The sequence below is a fragment of the Carassius auratus genome, chromosome 46 (assembly GCF_003368295.1).
Source record: "Carassius auratus strain Wakin chromosome 46, ASM336829v1, whole genome shotgun sequence".
Classification (NCBI taxonomy): Eukaryota; Metazoa; Chordata; class Actinopteri; order Cypriniformes; family Cyprinidae; genus Carassius; species Carassius auratus.
In genome coordinates this window covers 16,556,395-16,576,634 of record NC_039288.1, presented here as the reverse complement: position 1 = coordinate 16,576,634, position 20,240 = coordinate 16,556,395, and the positions used below count along the sequence as shown (strand labels likewise).

At 35.3% G+C, this 20,240-nt stretch overlaps 1 protein-coding gene across 14 annotated transcripts in view; it reads right to left on the bottom strand.

Annotated features, from left to right (window-relative positions):
* Positions 1 to 19,882, bottom strand: part of mapk10 (mitogen-activated protein kinase 10) — a 53,026-nt gene extending 33,144 nt beyond the window's left edge. For 7 of the 14 annotated variants that reach the window (XM_026235172.1, XM_026235179.1, XM_026235166.1 and 4 more), the window contains exons 1-2: positions 19,783 to 19,881; positions 19,589 to 19,680 (exon numbers count right to left, since the gene is read on the bottom strand). Coding sequence is in view for 12 of the 14 variants with exons in the window: in XM_026235179.1 (XP_026090964.1) it covers positions 19,589 to 19,591 (3 nt within the window). In the remaining 2 variants the exon portion in view is untranslated. Of the gene's footprint in view, positions 1 to 19,588 lie in introns of all 14 variants that reach the window. The other 7 variants (XM_026235168.1, XM_026235171.1, XM_026235176.1 and 4 more) reach the window with 3 other exon arrangements.
* Between the last annotated feature and the right edge of the window lie 358 nt (positions 19,883 to 20,240).

The window sequence follows — 20,240 nt, the reverse complement described above, 5'->3', positions numbered from 1 at the left end:
ATTTCCTTTTTGTTCCATAAATCTCATTTCATCTTCAAATGACTTGATTTCTCAAGATGTTTTGGCAGATATGTGCTAAAAGAGAGAAAGCTGAGAAGATAAACAACACTTTTTCCTCTTCTCACATCTACCATCTTCATTCGGTCTCAAAGCCCCTGCCCTGTGCATATAACAGCTCTCGGCTCACTGAGGGTCTATGCATTAACTGCGAAAAGTGTCTGAGGAGAACAGTTGTTCCAAGAATACTCAGTGTCATCCAGGAGTCAAAGACAGTATGCTAATTCACCTTGATTATTTCTTCTGCCTGCTTCTTCTTTCTTCTTCCTGTTATTTATTTCTGTTTCTTCCCCCAAGGGACGAGGGGGAGCTTTTGGTAAGCACTGTGCACCCTGCCTTTTAAAGATACTGAAGCGTTAAATATTCATTAGTGTTTTCCAGATTTCATATCAGCCAGCAGAAACAAAGGCATCAATCCATATGGATGCACAACATGTAGGTCAATTTAACAGTATGAGATGTTTTATTTATTTATTGGCTATTATTACTGATTTCACTCAGTGTGAATTAAAAAAAAAGATATTCAAATATAAATTTATGAAGTGATATAAATTTAAAAAGTAGACTTAAGGATGCTTTTAACTGTTCAAAAGTAACAGTAGAGACTTATTATATGAGGTTGTTGAAGTATAATGCTGTTCAATGAACATTATATTTTTACTAAAATATTGCGCAGCACAACTGCTTTTAACATTGATAATAATAAGGAATGTTTCTTGTGCAACACACACACACACACACACACACGCACGCACGCACGCACACACACACGTTTGTTTTTGTGAAAAGTGTGTTCATCCCATAGGCGTAATGGTTTTTATACTGTACAAACTGTATATTCTATCACCCTACACCTAACCCTAACCCTCAAAGGAAACTTTGTGCATTTTTACTTTCTCAAAAAACTCATTCTGTATGATTTATAAGTGTTTTGAAAAATGGGGACATGGGTTATGTCCTCATAAATCACCCTCTCCTTGTAATACCTGTGTCATACCCATGTCATTATACAGAGTTGTGTCCTGATATGTCACAAAAACAAGAACACACACACACACATGCATATATATGCTAACCTCCTTTGTACATATAGTACCAGCCATTTAACATCAACTAATAAAATATAAAATATCTAAACTATCATCTATGGTTGTGCTTCTTCGACAGATTGGTAGACGATGGTGAGGAAGCGTCAGTGAACACAGCACTTGATGTTCTTGCTGGTTTTTAGTGGCAGCTTACGGATGTGTGTGTAAATGGCATGATGACTGCCTACAAGCCATGTGTGTTTGTCAAAAGACTGACATCAACAGCACAGCTTTCATTTCCTTGAGACTGTTGAATCACACAGACCTGCACTGCTACTCGTGCGGTCAGCTCGGAGACAAAGAGCATTATGGGATACCATGCAGCTTTTTGATGTGCTTTATATTATTGTTAAAACGAGTCAATATGACGGAAAGAATGATCCAGAGAGAAGAGCGAGAGAGAGAGATGATGCTTCAAATTCCATTTTAAACAGCTCCTGGTTCTGTAATTTGTGTGTTTCACTCATTAATTACTATTTTTGCTCGTTATTTGCAGTCAGTCGTGTTCCTATAACAGTGTACACTTCTGGTTAATACAGAGGCTTCTTAAAAAACAAGAAACCAGCATTAGAAGAATGATTTTGCTGCTTTACCACAAATACATAAACTTGAATGCCTTCGACAGATTCAGCTTTGTCACCGATTTAAAAATGACAGCAACGTTTTAATCACATTTAATCAAAGCAATGTGTTTTTTTTATGTTACAAAACCTCCTTAGCATGAAAACATTTTATATATTGATGCAGCGCTCACGAATAACAAATGTCGCGATTCACTCCTCATTTGTTTTGAAACTCTTCCTTCAAACCAAAGCGACCGTCCGTTACCATGGACAAACCAAAAAACTGTATAGAAAACAAATGAACTCTCAAAACTGATATTGCAAAAACAGAACTCAGCTCAGGAGGCACACAGCCGTCGGTGAGAACATCCTTGAACAGATTTCAACAGTCTGATGGCACAGATTTTTTTTAATTATTATTATTTTATTTCCACACACAGTACGCTAATGAAATACGAAGTCTTGAAATGCTGGGAAGTTGCTGGAAGAGTTTTCTGTATCACAAATGGCAACGATCAGAACTGAAAAATAAATAACACTCTCAAATGCTTCCCCATCTGCTTTGGTTTGTAAAAAAAAAAAAAGATAGCCCCGCCCACAAACTGGTTTTGATTGGCCTGCTCATCAGAATCTTTTTGTTTTGTTTTCTTTCTGTTCTTAGATTTCTCACTTATTTCAATGATATAGCCAAAGCCAATTTATGCAAGCTCCTCCAAATATCAGGTTTAAAGTCACATTTTAACAAAAAGTTACTGCTAGGAGAAACAAAGGTTTGAATGAACTGAACCAACTGCTTCATAAAATGATTCCTTTTTTTTTTAATAACTCGAAACTCCACGGGCTGCCAGTAAAACGCTCTGAATGCAACGAAAACATCTATGACATGTTTTTCAAGCCAATTTCAGTTGTTTTCATGAAGCTGTAATTTATTAAAGTGTTATCTACAAATAATTCAATTACCATTAAATATGAAGGTTTTTGAAAAGTGGATGATACATTACCAGTATGTCGGAGAAGAAAAAAAAACAAGACACAGAAAGAGAAAGAGAAAAAGCCAGTCTATGGTGCTCAACAGCTTCAGTTAAAAGGTTGTGTTTACAGCGGCTCCAGCTATGAATGCTAAAATAAAATCACAGCACATCAACACTCTCACCAAAGAATCAGAAACTGAGGAAAACAAAAATCAACCGTCTACATCTTCTGAAAATATATCACATTCTAAACATGCTATGAAAATAGAGATTTTAGCATGTTCTTATGCGGTTGCTAGGGTTGTTGCTAGGGCACTGCAAAGGCGTTGATTACTAGCCCATGTCAAAAGAGCTCTCACATATTTGGTTCCCTATATATGACTCAGGTTTCTTTTTTCAGTAATAACAGTGATGCGAACAGCAAATGCAGCTATAATGAATGGATGGTGTTTCATAGGAGAAAATTGACTTTTATCAAAGTAATAGAAATGCAAATCCATCCAAATCCCATTATTCTCAACGCTTACCATCACTGGTGTGGTATTCAGTTGCATTTAGTGTGCATCAAATCAAGACTACTAGTTTTAAAGTCTCCATAGCAACATGTAGTGTTCCTCTTAAATGAGATATTATTGATTGCTTAGATCACCTGGGAAAAACATACACTCTCTAGTGCTGCTATTCAATACATATTTGAAAGCACAAAGCATAAAGAGTTGAGTTGCACAGAAATATTATCTATAAAGTGGAGGATACGGCAAGGTCAGGGGCGGATGGCCTGATGAATGAGGCTGAGAACCGAAGAGGAACCTTGATAAGAGAGTGATGAATTACTGAGTGCAAATATGACATTAACAGACAGCAGGACGCAAGCGGAGAGCAGGAACTCTGCCTTCCCAGCATGCCAAAAAGGCCACTTCTATGGTAATAAAACTGATGCCTGGAGATTAGAAACAGAGCTAGACGGATGCACAAAAAATATTCTTTGTGTTATGGATCAAGCATCCAGAGTTTAATAATGTTGGATTGTAGCCCTCTTGTGTATCGACAGATCTATTGAGTTGGATAGGGTATACAATACATTTAATAAAAGATGAAGTTGCAGAGCTGAATGGAATGTACTGTAGGGTTATTATAGCTAATTAAACCTAAAATCAAAAAAAAAAAAAAAAAAACCATTACTTGAAACAAAACGATAAAATAATAAATAATAATTAGGAATTAAAAATGTATGTATATATATATATATATATATATATATATATATATATATATATATATATATATATATATATATATATATATATATATATATATATATATATATATATATATATATATATATATGAAGGAGAACAGAACAAAAATTAAGAACAAAGAAATGTATATATTGTTTTCAGCAGGGATGCATCAAACTGATCAAATGACAGTACTTTCATAATGTTACAAAAAATTATATAAAGAAAATGAATAAATGCAAATAAATGCTGTTCTTTTTAACTTTCTATTTATCAAAGAATTCCAAAAAAAGTATCATGGTTTAATTAAAGATATTAAGCATACGTATATGATAAATTATTTTAAAAATATATATATATATATATATGTTTCTTAAGCACCAAATCAACACAAAATGACTGCTGAAGAATCATGTGACATGAAAACTGGAGTAATTCAGCTTTGCATCACAGGAATCAGTTACCGGTACAAATATTTAAAATATATTAAAGTAGAAAACAGTTATTTTAAATTGTAATAATATTTCACAATATTACTTTATTTTTTATCAAATAAATTCAACCTTGTTGAGCATAAAATTTCAGTTTTTAAATTATTTAAGAATCTTACTGACCCCAGATATTGAAATGCTATTGTACATGCATGTTATTGTTAAAATTAAACCTTAGAAGTATTGATTACATTTAAAACAAATATACTATAACAAACTGAAAGATACAATTAACCATAACAAAAATAAAGTCTGATATCAGTGCACAAACAGCTTTCCGTTATAGCACTTACTCAAAACAGTATTACATAATAAATATGACTCTAAAATATAGTGCTATAAACAGTACAGCAGAATCTCGAGCAGTTGACATATTTGTATGATTGAATGGTATATACATCATACCGCCAGCATTAGTGTGTGTGCTGTACGTGTGTGTGCTGCTATTCTGCCAAAGTCTGTCTTTCACACAGGTGGTGCGCACCAGAGGCTAATTTTGTAAAGTGTTTGGACAGCGTGTGAAACATTCAGTGCACGGCAGCCATATTGAGATGAGCAGACAGGTGATTTCAGAGCTACAGTGGATCATCACCCCTGAGACCCGACAGATGGAAAGTGTACATCACCCTCCTTCTCTCTTTCCTCCTCTTTGTCTCTCTCTTCAACTCAGGTTCATGAGCGGAGAACATTGATTAATTCGTCCATTGTGTCTGGAGCTTTCAGCTCAATTAACACCGATGATCTGTCAGACGTCTGTGCTCCATCCAAAGCCAGATATGGGATATTCCTACTTGCACGCAGATCTGTTGTTTTTCTGTTTTTAAATATGTTTGTGGATTGTGATGTGAGAGGACAACAGGGGATGGGCATTTACACTGCTGGAAACGCTATTATGGATTGTAGTTTGGCCAGAAGTGACATTTTAATGTCAAAATGCCTTAATGATGGTTTTATTTCTTACAAACATGCAGCTTTTCATTTCACTAGACATTAATTGGTGGACTGCAGTTACTTGTGGATTATTGTGATGTTTGTATCAGCTGTTTGACTCTCATTCTGACGGCACCCATTCACTGCAGTGTATCCATTGGGGAGCAAGGGATTCTCCAAATCTGTTCCGATGAAGAAACTCATCTATATCTTAGATAGTCTGAGGATGAGTAAATTGAGCAAATTTTCTTTTTTAAGAGAACTATTCTGTCAATGGATACTATAATGGTATGTATTTAATGCTAAAATACTACTGAGAAATACCTTTGGCAACCAAGCCTTAAAGAGTATGACTCGAGAAAACTCGAGAATCAGAAATATGCTAGAATTACCATCAGACATGTCAACAGATTAGTTACAGACATCCTCAAATCACTAGTGTTCCCCAGTATGTTAATTAGGAGCAGTAGATTCTGTTAAGATATGCGCATAACCTTATGCAAAGAGAGGTGAGAAAAACAGGACGTAAAATAATGCATGCATTTGAAGCTAGATATGATAATTATGAGGGCAAAAAACAGACACCAAACCTCTACCCTTTAATGGCAGATACATGACATCTGGCTTGTGTCTGGGACTTTGATATTATTCAATCATTCTATCAGTCAATCATCAAGAGTTTGGTAGCAATATGTTGCTTTTACAGGGAGGGGCGGAGGAATTGTATTTTTTATTTTTTTTTATTTGAGTTTTATTTGGCAGGGAATGCCACAGATATGGATAAATAGAGTTTCCAATTTATATATATATATATATATATATATATATATATATATATATATATATATATATATATATATATATATATATATATATATTTATATATATATATATATATATATATATATATATATATATATATATATATATATATATATATATATGTATATTATATATTTGAGGATTTCAATTCACTTCAACTGCAAATTTTACAAATTAAGAATTGAAGATAAAATGTAAACATATTTTATTTTACTTTATAGTCCCAGATCCAGATTTTTTTCTAAATAAGAAAATGTAACATTTACTGACACATATTATTATTATTATTATTTTCTTTTGTCTATTATGTTGGCAGGTTAAGTAACAATCTGAATTACTGGCCTGACCTGCATCTGACCTGCCTCTAATAATATATCTAATAATATAGCTAAACACACACACACAACAGGAAATGATCTCAGACACACAGGGGTCAAGTCTGTGCTGACTATCAAATCAGTGCTCAATTCACCACAATACCGAAGGAAAATCTCCAGACATATTATCTCAAGAAATTGCCATGACAAACAAACCCAGAGTGATGCATAAAATCCCCACCAGTGTTTAAAAAAAAAACCACAATCAAATTACAGACTTCCAGTGCCTCGAAATCCAATTGGAACCCTTGACATGACAATGAGAACGTGCACAAATGTGACTACACAGTTCAGAGGCCTGTGACATGAAAACGAATGAACAGCAGGGCGGTTTCTGTGTTTTTATGTGATTTCAAGAAGCCTTCGATAGCAGTGCAGCTAATTTACTCGGGTCATGAGCACATTTCTGCTGACCGGGAGTCTTCACTGACAACGCTGGCAGGTATCGTGTGTGTGGGTGGCAGATACCGTACAACATCAGATGAAGAATGAAGACAGATGTCCTCACTGTTGCCTGTGCTGCTTATGTTCCAGATCGTGCACATAATGATACAGGCCAGCCATGTTGTCTCACAGACACAGTGAAGACCTGTCTGATAGGAATCTAAAATATTACCATCTTCCAGAGAGATACCTTTCAGCTGCTGAACACAAAAGAAGATCTTTTGAAGAATGCTGGTACACATATTGATTGCAGTCATTAGCTTCCATAGTATCTTTTTTCTCTATGCTATTCTAAGTAAGTGTCAGCAATGTGGCAGCACGGTTTTGCATGGAAAGCACCACTTAATTTGTTTTAGAAACTGTAGAAATGTAGCTTGAATACAATTTTAGTTATTTTCTTAAGTCAACAGTCTTCACAAGCTTCACAAGCACATCTGTAGAACAGAAAAATTATTTAAACCACGTTTGGTTGGATAAAGACTGCTTTAATGTGGTGAATTAAGGAGAAACTGAATATTAGTAGGAAATAATGTAGGACAGGACTAAAATATGACATTTCTGGCTAATGGTATTTTTGCCCTGCCTATAGTGACTCAGTTTCAAAAATATAAAATTAAAAAGAACATTTCAGAGGCAGAGGAACGCATTACATTATGATGAAACATTATGAATTGTATTTATTTCTATTATGTACTGTTAAGTTGCGCACAATGAAACCAGTGACATCAAGTAAATAGTTCATTTTTATTTCACATTATATGTAAAGGATAACACGTACAATGTTACATTAAGCCTTAAAATTTAGATTTAAAAATGACTTGTTTGGGCATGTTCAGAGGTAAAAGTCAAGCTAGGAGCGACTCAGACCTGTCGACTATTGATTGCTGACAGTTTCAACTTTTCTGAATTAATAGGACATATTTTTAACTGTATTATTCAGCAGTTCTGCAGTAAAACTTTAGTTTTTACACACTCTACACAAGCGTATTTTATTCCTGCATTCATTTTCTCCCCAAACATGCTGACAAAGTTAAAAACTGAAATTACTTGTTGCAAATAGGAAAGAAAAAAAATATCTTTAATATCCGAGTTGATTCTCCTTGACAGCAACTGGACACTTTTTAATATTTCTTGTTCTTTTCTAACTCAGTATTCTCAAAGCAATTTTTATCATCCGCACTACTCTGCTCCAAAGTTTTAGAAGACATCTTAACAATGTCTCAAGCTGTGCACAGATTCGCCAAGATACTAAGCTGTGAAATCTAAATATGAACTCAAACATTTCACAACAAATTCATCTGAGAGCAAATCATTTAAGCTATTCACATGAATGTTGCACCTCTATTCTCTTACTATATGTCAGTTGTTTATTGTTTATAGCTATCGCTCAAGTGAATATTTGGGAGAAACACCTGAGGCAGAATTGATATCCTTAAGAAACTTAACTCAGAAATCCAAACCTCCTGAGCTTTTGAAAGCGCAACTTTCTCAGTAACCTTTCAGCTCATCACAGAAGACACCGAAAATTGCAAGATGCTTCAAATCTCTCACAACCTTCAGTCTGAGCTCTTGCTGGGAAGAACCTTAATGTGTTTCATTTAATCAATAGCAGACATCAGTCACTAGTTACAGGGCACTTGAATATTTTGCAGTTAGCTGCACAAATGCATTGCTGGAGTCCAGGCACTTAATTGACTACAGCAGTAAATCAGCGCAAAGGGTTGTGAGATGCCAGAATGTGACTCTCTCTTAAATTGCCTTGCTCTCAGTTTGTTTTGTTTTTCTTTCTGTCAGTACTTGCGTGTGTGAGAATGTGTGTGTGTGTGTGTGTGAGCAAGAAAGAGAGAGCGAGAGATGTCAAATTAATCCCACTCTATAGTTCACCGTTAACTCTGCGGTGTCCTGGATAGCTTAATGATATGAATAATTAACATCTCCCCTTACTCACAGTCTGTTCACTACACGGAATATACCTACTACTCCATTTTCTTCCTCTCATACTGTATTGCCTTTGTGTGTAGTGAGCAAAGCAGGAGATGAGTGTAACTGTAAATATTATTACAATTTATAATAATATTTTTCTATTTGAATATATTTTAAAATGTAATTCATTCCTGTGGTGGCAAAGCTGAATTTTCTGCATCATTACTCCAGTCACATGATCCTTCAGAAATCATTATAATATGCTGATTTGCTGCTCAAGAAACACTTTTTAGTGTTATAAATGCTGAAAACAGTTGTGGTGATTAATATTTTTGTGCAAATCATGATAATTTTTTTTTCAGGATTCTTTGATGAACGGAAAATTCAAAATAACATTGCATTTATTTGGAAAATAAATTATCTGTATACAGTACATATTTACTGTTACTTTTGATATATTTAATGCATCCTTGCATAATAAAAGTATTAATTTCATTTTAAAAAAAGAATCTAACTGACCCCAGAATTTGAAAAGTAAATAAAATAAAAACACTGTTCCAAACCTAGTGAGCTGCCTATGTAGAAAGCTTCTGGCAACATTAGTGCACTCCTAAAAAGATGGATGTTCCAAAAGATAGGCAGCAACATTATGCTAACATAATTTAGTTTCTTCCATTTTAGAGCAATTTTTAAGGAAGCATCACATGTATTTTTTACAGCTAATGCATTGATTCAGGCAAGATGGAACTAAAAGTCATGACCTGTGAGAAATTAATTAACATAGTCTGTACATTTGTGCATTAGAAGTGATAATTTTTGTGTTACATAGTTAAACCAGGTAACAACAAATGACCATCATTACATGTGAGATTGAGATATGATTCATTCACTAATGAAACAAGCAATCTTTTAGAAATGAGTCATTGAATCATTTACTTAACCGATTTGTTAAGTAACACAGGATCAAAACAAGTCACTGAGTTTATGAGCAAGTTATCAAATCATTTACTCAAAAGATTGATTTAATACTTTGCATTGCTTGGAGATGTTTAATGGCAGGTGGTGCAAAAACGAAGTAGCTCAGTATTCTGTCTAAAATGTAAGTTTCTCAATTTTAACATTGTATGCTTTCAAAGCTGTTGTATAAAAGCATTATATCATGTACACATATTCAGTGCAGTACTGAAAAGTATATATATTAAACAAATGAAAAATATTGCAAATTGCTTTATAATTATTACAACATCACATTTTTAGCTTTGCAACATGCAACATCAAGTGTCACTTGCAGTTCCCATAAGGAGCACTGTTTGTATAATAAAATAGTTGCTGCCTATGTAAAGTGATCCAAATCAGTTAAATTAAAGCTGCAGTCGGTAACTTTTGACGCTCTAGCAGTTAATAAACAGAACTGCTTGCGTCTTGCAGAAGAACATCGTAGCCGGAACTACTTCTCTCTGTTTATGTCTATGAAGAATCACAAAGGTACTGGGTTACTCTGCCGCGGTACCCCCGAAGCAATCTAAAATAGTCAGAATATAAACACTTATTATAGGTGCACCCTAGTGATTCAGGACAAGCTAAAAACACGGTTTTGTACTCGCTTATTATATACATTTTTCTACATTTTGAACACAAACAAAGTTACGGACCGCAGCTCTGATTGGTTGTTTCTTACCGGGAGCGGATACATTTCTGCAAATGGCAATAGGAGCACTGGGAGGAGCCAGAGGAGCTTGATTTTTTCACAGATTATCTGTCTCATATTCTACTGTCAGGACATAATGACAGGTTTAACAAATATGTAAAAAATATAGTTTTACAAAAGATACGTACTGCAGCTTTAAGTTTTATTTCAGTTAGGATGTTATTTTAAAAGCCAGCTGCTTATGTAGGTTGTAGGCAACAAGACAGCTCACTATAGCTTTTGGAGCAACACTATACTGTAAAAAATATTTTTGTAATTGATTATAAAATTTACTAGAGAAAATTGTTTCTCCATAAAATTTAGCAAAAAAATGGCAAAATTAAAATAAGGATATTTAACCTTGTAGGTCGGCGCAAAACAATTTAGATTGAAACAATGTTATAAAAGCACTGAATGTGTTGTTGGGTGAGTGTTATCTGCCTCCTTGTCAAGTAGAAACATCTGACTGCTGCCCTGGCTGTAAATACACCACCAGCTGGATGACATCAATATTGTATAGCTGTTTCCAAATATGGATCCCAACAACAATGACTCAACAAAGTGAGAGGTAAAAGCTAGGAGTAGTTTTCCATTCCAACACTCCCATTAGAAGACCTTGTGCTGCCCGAAATCCCTTCACAAATAACCAACAAGCTCCATCTGGATTAGGTTTGTGAGGAATTGTGTGTGGTTGATCATTAGACTGCCTGGTGTGAGCAGATTATAATAATGGATTTTAAAAAAGCATTTCTTTAAAAGAACAACATGTAATTTATCTCTATTTTGGAACACAGTTGGCTTCAGTGTAGATTGATAAGGGAATAATGATCTATCCATCAGCTTTGTATCTTTAAGCCATTCCGACCTGCAATAATTTACAAATCCTTTCAGATTAATGTCTCGTGGTTGAAAATAAACAGTGGGGGTGGACCGCACACTGACTATCACTGTAATATCCCACTGCATCTTTATCTAGGATAGAAATATTAATAAATTAAATAAGTTCATGGGACAAAAAGACAAATAAGCTTTTAATGTTATTGATTTGAGTGTGTCTATAGATACTGGACAGGCGAATTCATCTTTATGCCACAGAGAAGAATGTCTAGAATGCCTAGTTGCTCACTAGGTCAGGAGCAGGAAATGCTCTCCCTCTCTCATCCTGTGGGTCATTTTCATTCATGTCAGGGCAATGTCACGGAAGCCAGCAGCAAGAAAGAAATACAAATTAGCTTTTTATGTACTCTATAATAATGATATGTTATGGTTTATGCACATCACAATGCATTTCTCCCTTTAAAGATGAAAGACTAAATCTCTGAAAGAGATTGAGATCCAGTTCTCTTTATAATGCATTTGGAGAGACAAAGTAGCTTTTGGGTTTAAGTGCTTGATTCTTTCATTACCAACAACACTCCAATTTCCTTTCAGATCCTTGCTGACTACTGCCTTCAGGAAGCTACCTTTTGAGACAGCATGATAACCGAACTGGAATCTCACAAGTGGCATAAGTAATATAAATTGAAACAAGTACTTCACAAAATGTTAGAGATAAGATTAGTATTTGAGTGATATTTTTATATATTAATATAATATTTATTAATATTTTGAATTATATTTTTATTTGAATATTTATTCATTTTGTTATGCAGTTTTGTCATTTTTATTTGTTTATATACATTTTACGTATATATATATATATATATATATATATATATATATATATATATATATATATATATATATACACGTAAAAGGGAAAAAAACATTATTTCAATGCTTTTGATTTTGCTTGCAAAAAAAAAAAAAAAAAAAAGCAAGCAAAATCAAAAGCATTGTAATAATGTTTTTTTCCCTACCATTTCATATTTTTTTCCCCCATCACCAAATCTCCTTAGGGGCTCCATAATATTTTTAAATGACTTTAATTTATTTTTATTTCCGTTTTATTTTTAGTAGTTTTAGTACTAGTACTTTAGTCTTTTTACTTAAACTTATTACAATTTCTAATCTAATTTTTCATTTGTAATTTCACTTTTAGTATTTATATTTTATTTCAACTTTATTTTGATTACCAAAAACAAATGTTATCCTCTCAAATCTATCCTCTCAGTCTGTGTCTGTAAAATCGCTCATTTTAATTAGTTTAAAATTTTTATACTTTTTAGTATTGATGGGTAAGTATATTAATGCCTTTTTTTCACTGAGCTTGTCACAGGGCATTCTGGGATTGCTTTCTTTACAACGGATGCTATGCGCCAATTTGGAAAAAATTAGTATCTCATGAGGCAGCACAAGATACTATTCACTTGTTAGGTATGATGCCTTAAAAGGTACTCTAATTAGGGAGCTCACTAAGTCCTAATGTGTTAGAAACTTCACAACTCTCACAAAGTGGCACAAGTGACAGATCAAACTTTCTGACAGGTGTCTGTCTACCTTTCTCCATTGAGTGGACGGAGTAAATAACAAACACCGCCTACAGCCAGTCATTCAGGATGTGTCTCCTATTCTCAGCATCCATCATGTACCCAAACTATCTGCAGTGACTCAACGAGTTTCTTAGCAACAGCTGAAACACTCAAGATGTCAATAGCAATGTTCTCCAGCATTATGACTATGATTCTTATTATCCTGTCAGTTCGCTTGTCTCGCTGTATGATCTTCATCCAAAAAACAAAAGCAGAAAACAGGCCGAATGACTGAGCTCACAATGGCAGATGCCTGGAGTGTCCAAAGGAAATGTCACTTACTGTTCTGCAAACTTCAAATCCTCTTTTCTGTGCCAACAGCATCGTCTCTCTCTGGACTCAGCCAATCACAGAGCGGCATCTCTGAAGGCCTGCCTACAGTACCTACATACCTACCCATCCCATCCATCCATCCATCCATCTATCTATCTATCCTCTCCATCTAAAGTTTAGGTCACCTTTAGCTTCTCTGTCCTGCTTTTAGTCTGAGCAAGTGCACAGAATGAGAGCAAAAGAGAGAGACCTGTTTTAGCCAGAGTTATGTGTGCTCTCGGGAAGAACGATCTATTTTAAATGACCCCTCTGTTTGACACATTGCAAATAAGTTACGTTTCTGTAACTTCACAGAGCTTACAAGCTTACAAGCATCATATCAATTTGTCAGTAATTCCACACAGTAATTCCAATGGTCCCATATTTCATATCTTTCCTCTCTCTCTCTCTCTCTCTCTCTCTGTCGATGATGCTGTGGGGAACCTGAAATCTTGTCAAGTAAACTCTGCAGCAACATATGCATTCAACCAAACACTAAAGAAACACGCACAACCGAACCGCACAGCTCAGAGCAGAGTGCAAGGGAATGGCCTGCAGTTACTTCAGTGAAATATTCAGAATGGCAACAGTAAATTGCTTTGAGACCTGCGAGTTTAAAATCAGCCTCTATAACCAGCAAGACATTTAGAAAGTCAAACTAAGTGAAAAAGATGTTAAGTTCACCTTCCTCAAGTTTCAGGAAGACAACGCGTCCCTCAGATGACAGCAGCAAACTATGCTATATTTCGCTAAACACTCTGAGAACCCTGTGAGAAACACAAACACAGTGACTTCCTGTGATTAACACACACATGAACGAGAAGAGTGAAAGAAAAGCAGTCAGCTGGACAGGGGGGTTATCCTGGAGGTAATGACATTTGTCCAAACACTTGTTTGGATGACTATTTAGAAGAACACAAACAAAGCGCAGCGATAATACTGTAACATCTCATTAGTCTGCTGAGGCAATTAAAGTTGTCTCTTGCGTAAAGCTCTGCTACTATAGGGCACAGCAAAAAAACATCTAAATTATTCACATTCCTGCAGTCTGATTAACGGATCCGGCGATTGGACTCCTTTCAAAATATGGAAAGGTTAGGTTTAGGTTTAGGGCAACATGCTGAGCTTCATTTTTTTTTTTTTTATCCCAGACAGTAAACACACTTGTTCATTCCTTCCTTTCTCCTTCCTGATCAGCATGAGACCAAAACATACCGAACAGCAAGGGCCAACCCACTCTTTACACCCTGACCCCTTCAATTCTCTTGTGGCAGTTCTTGGGTTATATATATATTCTTCCACTTTTTTTATATTTTTTTAAGAGTCCTGGAGCGCTTAGCTCCCAATACACTGATCTGAAGCAGCTACTGTATAATGTAACATCAAGAATTTGATAATCATACAGCCAACTCATGAAAACCAACACAGTGAAATGACTCTTGATAAGAAGAGGATTCACAGACCGCTCTTCTAAACTCTCACTGATTGTTCTGAACAGCTATGAGTCACTTCTGTTGAATGTGAAACAAACATGGCGTCTTCAGTAAACATTAGTATGATTCAGATCCTAGGAACTGAATGAAGGTCTATATCTTTTTATCTTCCTTAAAAAAAAAAAATATATATATATATATATATATATATATATATATATATATATATATATATACCCTAACAACAACAATAACATCATTCCATTTGATAAAAATTAGTAGAATCTGAGAGATATAGTATAAATAGTAAAAGTAGCAAGTGCAGATGTGTTTGACATCCCACAATTCCTGTCCACATTATTGTAATGCTATCAGATAAATCCTTTGCTGACAGCTGCAGTATTCATGGCTTTAATCACAGCTCTCTCAAAACTGAGGATGATGACTCTCCTGTGGGAGGAAAATGAATACACACACACACACAAACAGCTATGGTCACACACCTAATAAAAGCAATTAAGTGAAAATATATTTATGTAACAGATGTGAATTAGAGACATTTACACTAATGCTTCTGGAGATTAATTTCTCTGACAAAACTATGAATCAGAGTCATTAATCAACACGTTCATTTGACGCTGCATAGTCAAGACTGAATCTACATTTTATGTGCTTGGCAGATGCTTTCGTCAAAAGCAATTTACACTGGATTTAAGTTTACATTTAATCAGTTTTCCCTGGGAAGCAAACCCATGACCTTTTGGCATGGCTAGTGCCATGCTCAACTGATGTTCTTCATTTAAAGGAATAGTTCACCCAAAGAATGACATCTCCATTCATTAATTCTGCTTGTACACATTCAAACCTGGCACATCACAATCTAATGACATAATTATAATCTTATACATCACACAAATATATTATTTGGCTTCAGAAGACTTCAAATTAACTACTTTATACCGATATTTGTCTATTTGGAGTGTGAATATGATGTAGAGTTGGCAATGGCAAGTCAGATTCAATCCCCAGGAATTATATGAACTGATGAAATGTATACCATGAATGTTAGATGCACTGGAATCAATGCCCACTTTGAACATTCTGCAAAATATCTCTATTTGTATTCAGCCAAAGAAATAAAATATTATTTGGAATCACTAGATCACAAACAATATCACAAGCGTTGCAATAGGACACAACTTTCAGATTTAAAATGCCAGGTATCACAAGAAAACAATCACTATAAAATAAAAATAATCTGCCTAGACAACAGCCTAGAGAAGTCAATCGACTCTAAAGCGATCCGTTATATAAGATGAGCTCCTAAATCCTAATGATCAGCTGAAAGTATGCAAACTGCAAGCCAATAACTGCACCATCTGTCAATTCAAGAGCTCTCATGATCAAAGACCAATCAAATATGAAGGGGATGTAACATACAGCATATAATATGAAGATAAATGATTGTTGTGCATTTCGAAGGGATGCGTAAGAGTTCTGATACTGATAGTACTGATATATCTGCTAATAATGATGGTGATAGTTTGGATGTCTAGTTTTAAAAACAACAAATTTCAAACCATTTTTTGCTGATGGTAAACGTTATTTTACGATGCACAAAAACACAAATGTGGTGCCAAATCTCTGCACAGTACACTGGAAGCTTGTGGGAGTTCAGACTAAAAACCTGAAATCCTGTTGCTACAGATCATGTGGTTTATTAGTTATTATTAAACAACATCTGCTTTTACAGTATATAATAAAAGATAGCAACTGGTAAACAGAAAGCGAGTGCCACAGATGTCTAGTCATTCCGAAGAGGAGCAGGTGGAGCTCTGTCTAAAGCCACGCCCCTCCTCTCACATAATTACAATTATAATGAGCATCCTGTCACCCCACATGGCCACCAACAAATGACATCATCTGTCACACGCATGGACATGTGCCTACATTTAGTCTTAAAATTTCATGGACGATTAATTCAGAGTGCTGATCCTTTAAAACAACTGAAATACACCAAATTGAAGCATGATTATAAAATATCACTGGGCAATGTGATCCATGCATGGAAAATATATGTTAGGTTAATAGTCGTAAAATAGCAGGAATATTATAATATGATATGGAATGAGGTGTAATTTTTCATACTGGTTTATAGTCATCTAAAGTGGTCTTAAGTCCTTAAAGCGATAGTTCACCTAAATAAAATCAATTCTGTTATAGTTTACACACCTTCATGTCTTTGGACATGGGGTGAACTGCCCTTTTAAATATTTTTGATTTTGTGATTTTTCAAAATAACTCATTGTATTGTTCTCCAATAAGCTGATCACCATATATTTTAAAAGACATTCAACTTATTATTAAAGCCTCTTACAAAACAATGACCTCAAGAAACATCTCAGAAAACTCGCCCATGCATTTCATGAGTCAAGATCTTCACTGAATGTTTCAAACACTGACATTAAAAAGTGTCGATAACAGCAGATTGGTAATGTTGATACCATTCCAATAACACTGTGTTCCCTGGTTAGCACTGACATCATCTACACACTCATTATGAATGCCTTTGGCCTATAATACACTGAATTTAGTTGCATAATGTGGGCATATAACAGAAACATTACAACACTGAGATGTCTTAACCAGAGTCCACTAATCCTAACCACAATCAACCAGAGACAGAACAAGCTACTGGCTCCAAAACATTAAATATTAAGTGGGACTGTTCTTTAGCTGTATGGCAGGAACTAAAAATATGACTTTGCAAACCCACAGAGCTAGCATACGATGTTTAGAAACATGTCATGCTACTATAAACTGCAACTAGCCATACAAAAACACCATATTTTGCTTTCAAATGAACGTGGCACATAAAACAACGTATATAGAGAAGATTACTGATCCAACATGAATGCAACAATAATAATAATCTGAATAATCACACAAACATACTAGGAAGTCAATAAATATTGATAAGTTTAACCCCGTTAGTTGCAGTGGACTGCATAACTGGATGGGTCAAGCATCTATTTGCAAGACATTATCCAGGTAAAAGAGTCTATCGATGACCCAAGTCCTTAAAAAAAAAGGAAACAACTGCTTAGGAGTAAGGTCAGTTTGCAGAGAGGGTTTGTTTGCTGAACTGTCAAAGACTCCAGCTTTTCAAGGCTTCCCTAATTCATTCCAAAAATCACTCTCTTAATCCTAACCAAAATGTCAGCACACCTGGAGAATATGAGAATTCAGATGATCATGACCACCTCTGACACTAAACCGTGAGGAGAATCTAACCAGAGCACCAAGTGTTATGTGATTTAGCAATATACGGACACAATGGAACAGCCCAATTAGCCATATGGGGTCTTTTTGGGGGGCTATGAATGATTGGTCCATGGATGTTCCTCAGTATTATGTGCTGTGCCGTGCCAAACCCTGCAGTAATTGGCTCATTTTAACAGAGCTCTAATGTTTAAAAACCACATTGTGCCATTGTAAAGTGCCTTGAAACATTTCAGCACTGGTCAGATCACCAGTTTTGAAAAATGCAAGAAAAAGTAGGCATTGAAAGCCTAAGTGAAGAGGGGCGATAACAGAACTCTTTGTTCAATTGAGGCAATTTGCATAAATACATTATAGTTCATTTTTAAGCTCACAATACATTAGACAAATACTTCCAGGTGTTTGTTTTTTTTAAGTAACTGAATCCAAAAATAAATGCAGAGTCATTTGTGTTTTACATCAAGAATAAATATGAATGCGCTTTTGCATTTTTAATAACTTTTTCATACTGTTATTCCATACAGTTTTATGGGAAAAAAAAACCTCACATCCTGTGATGCTGCCTTGATGTTTATTCCAAACCTGACACCAAATACAACCCTTAAAATCCAATTTAAAATTTCAAATATAAAAATACTGAATGCTAGTTTTGTCTTCCATCATGTGCAACACACATAAATCTGATATCATCTAAAATGAGTTTTAGTGTTTCATGGTACTTTAATTGTCATCGAATAATGGTTATATTCAACCATTGGTGGCAATGAATCAATGCACAGCAAGCTTTTTTTAATTATATTTTTTTATATATTTGCATCCTCATTCTTGGTACCATATACCCACATAAAAAAAAAAAAAAAAAAAAAAAAAAAAATATATATATATATATATATATATATATATATATATATATATATATATATATATATATATATATATATATATATATAATAAAAAACCTTCAACAAGGTGCATCATCACCATATGTCCCATCTCAGACTCCAGAATGAACTCACATATGCTTCGGTAAGTTAGAAAATATAAAATGCAAGAAATAAGGAATTAAACATCTTAAACTGCAAAATTATCCCAGGTTTTGCCTCTTTAAGTAGAACATAACACTACACTGGAATTAAATAGCCAGTAAATCATACAAAAGTCTTATATATTGAGCTGCTTTTGCATGTACATGTCATTGTTGTGACTCCAGATTCTATCAGTCCATATTCTAACAAAGGCCTGCCGTCACTGGAAACAGGACATATGATGCAGGATTGCGAGTGATGCAGGGAAAACATGGATGGATGTGCGCTCACACGCTCAAAAAAAAATCCTGCCGTCTAGATCGTTCTCGTGCGCACCGACAGTCGTGACTGCTCATTTATTTTCCTTTCCCACAAAGGCATCGACTTCATTAACCTTCATAGCGATCAATATTCATCACCCCACCCTTCAGGTTCCCGCATCAACATCTCCCAGCGACCGAACGACCGACCTACCATTCCGTGCCAGCTGCCCGTCCGACGATCCTGATCCGGTGACAGTCAAGTCCTGTTCAAAACATCCCGTTAGGCGACGGTTTTAAAGACCACTGAGAGGACGAATCAAACAGATATAAAGAAAACAAGGTAGATGAAACAAAAAGAGAAGGATTAAAGCCTGAGTTTGCGATGCTGATTCACTGCGCGCTCACCATTGTGCTGCAGGATGCTGCTTGTACCATTATGGATCCTACCAGCGTAGGGATGGAGAAGGGGTGGTGGGGGGGTGCGGGAGACGGGTTGCCGTAGCAACCGGAGGGAGCACAGGATGACGTCAAAGCCGAGAGCGGTCTCATAGGAGTGAGAAGATGGAGAAGAAGGAGAAGGAGATCTGCAGATTGGTGGGATTTGGCGCACATGATCGCCGACTGCGTGTTCGGAGGCGGGCAGAGAGACACCAGTCAGCATCTCTGAGCATTCGATTCATTCGGTTTCGTTCCGATGATTTAGTTCAAAGGAATCGATTCACAAACTCTTTCGAGTCGTTAGTCAAAAGCGACCCCAAAACCTAGGTCTTTCAACGGCAGAATGAATTATAGCCCAATTAATATAAAAATGATTATCAACATTAAACCCTTCTTAAACCAGCAAAGACAAGGAAATCATCTTG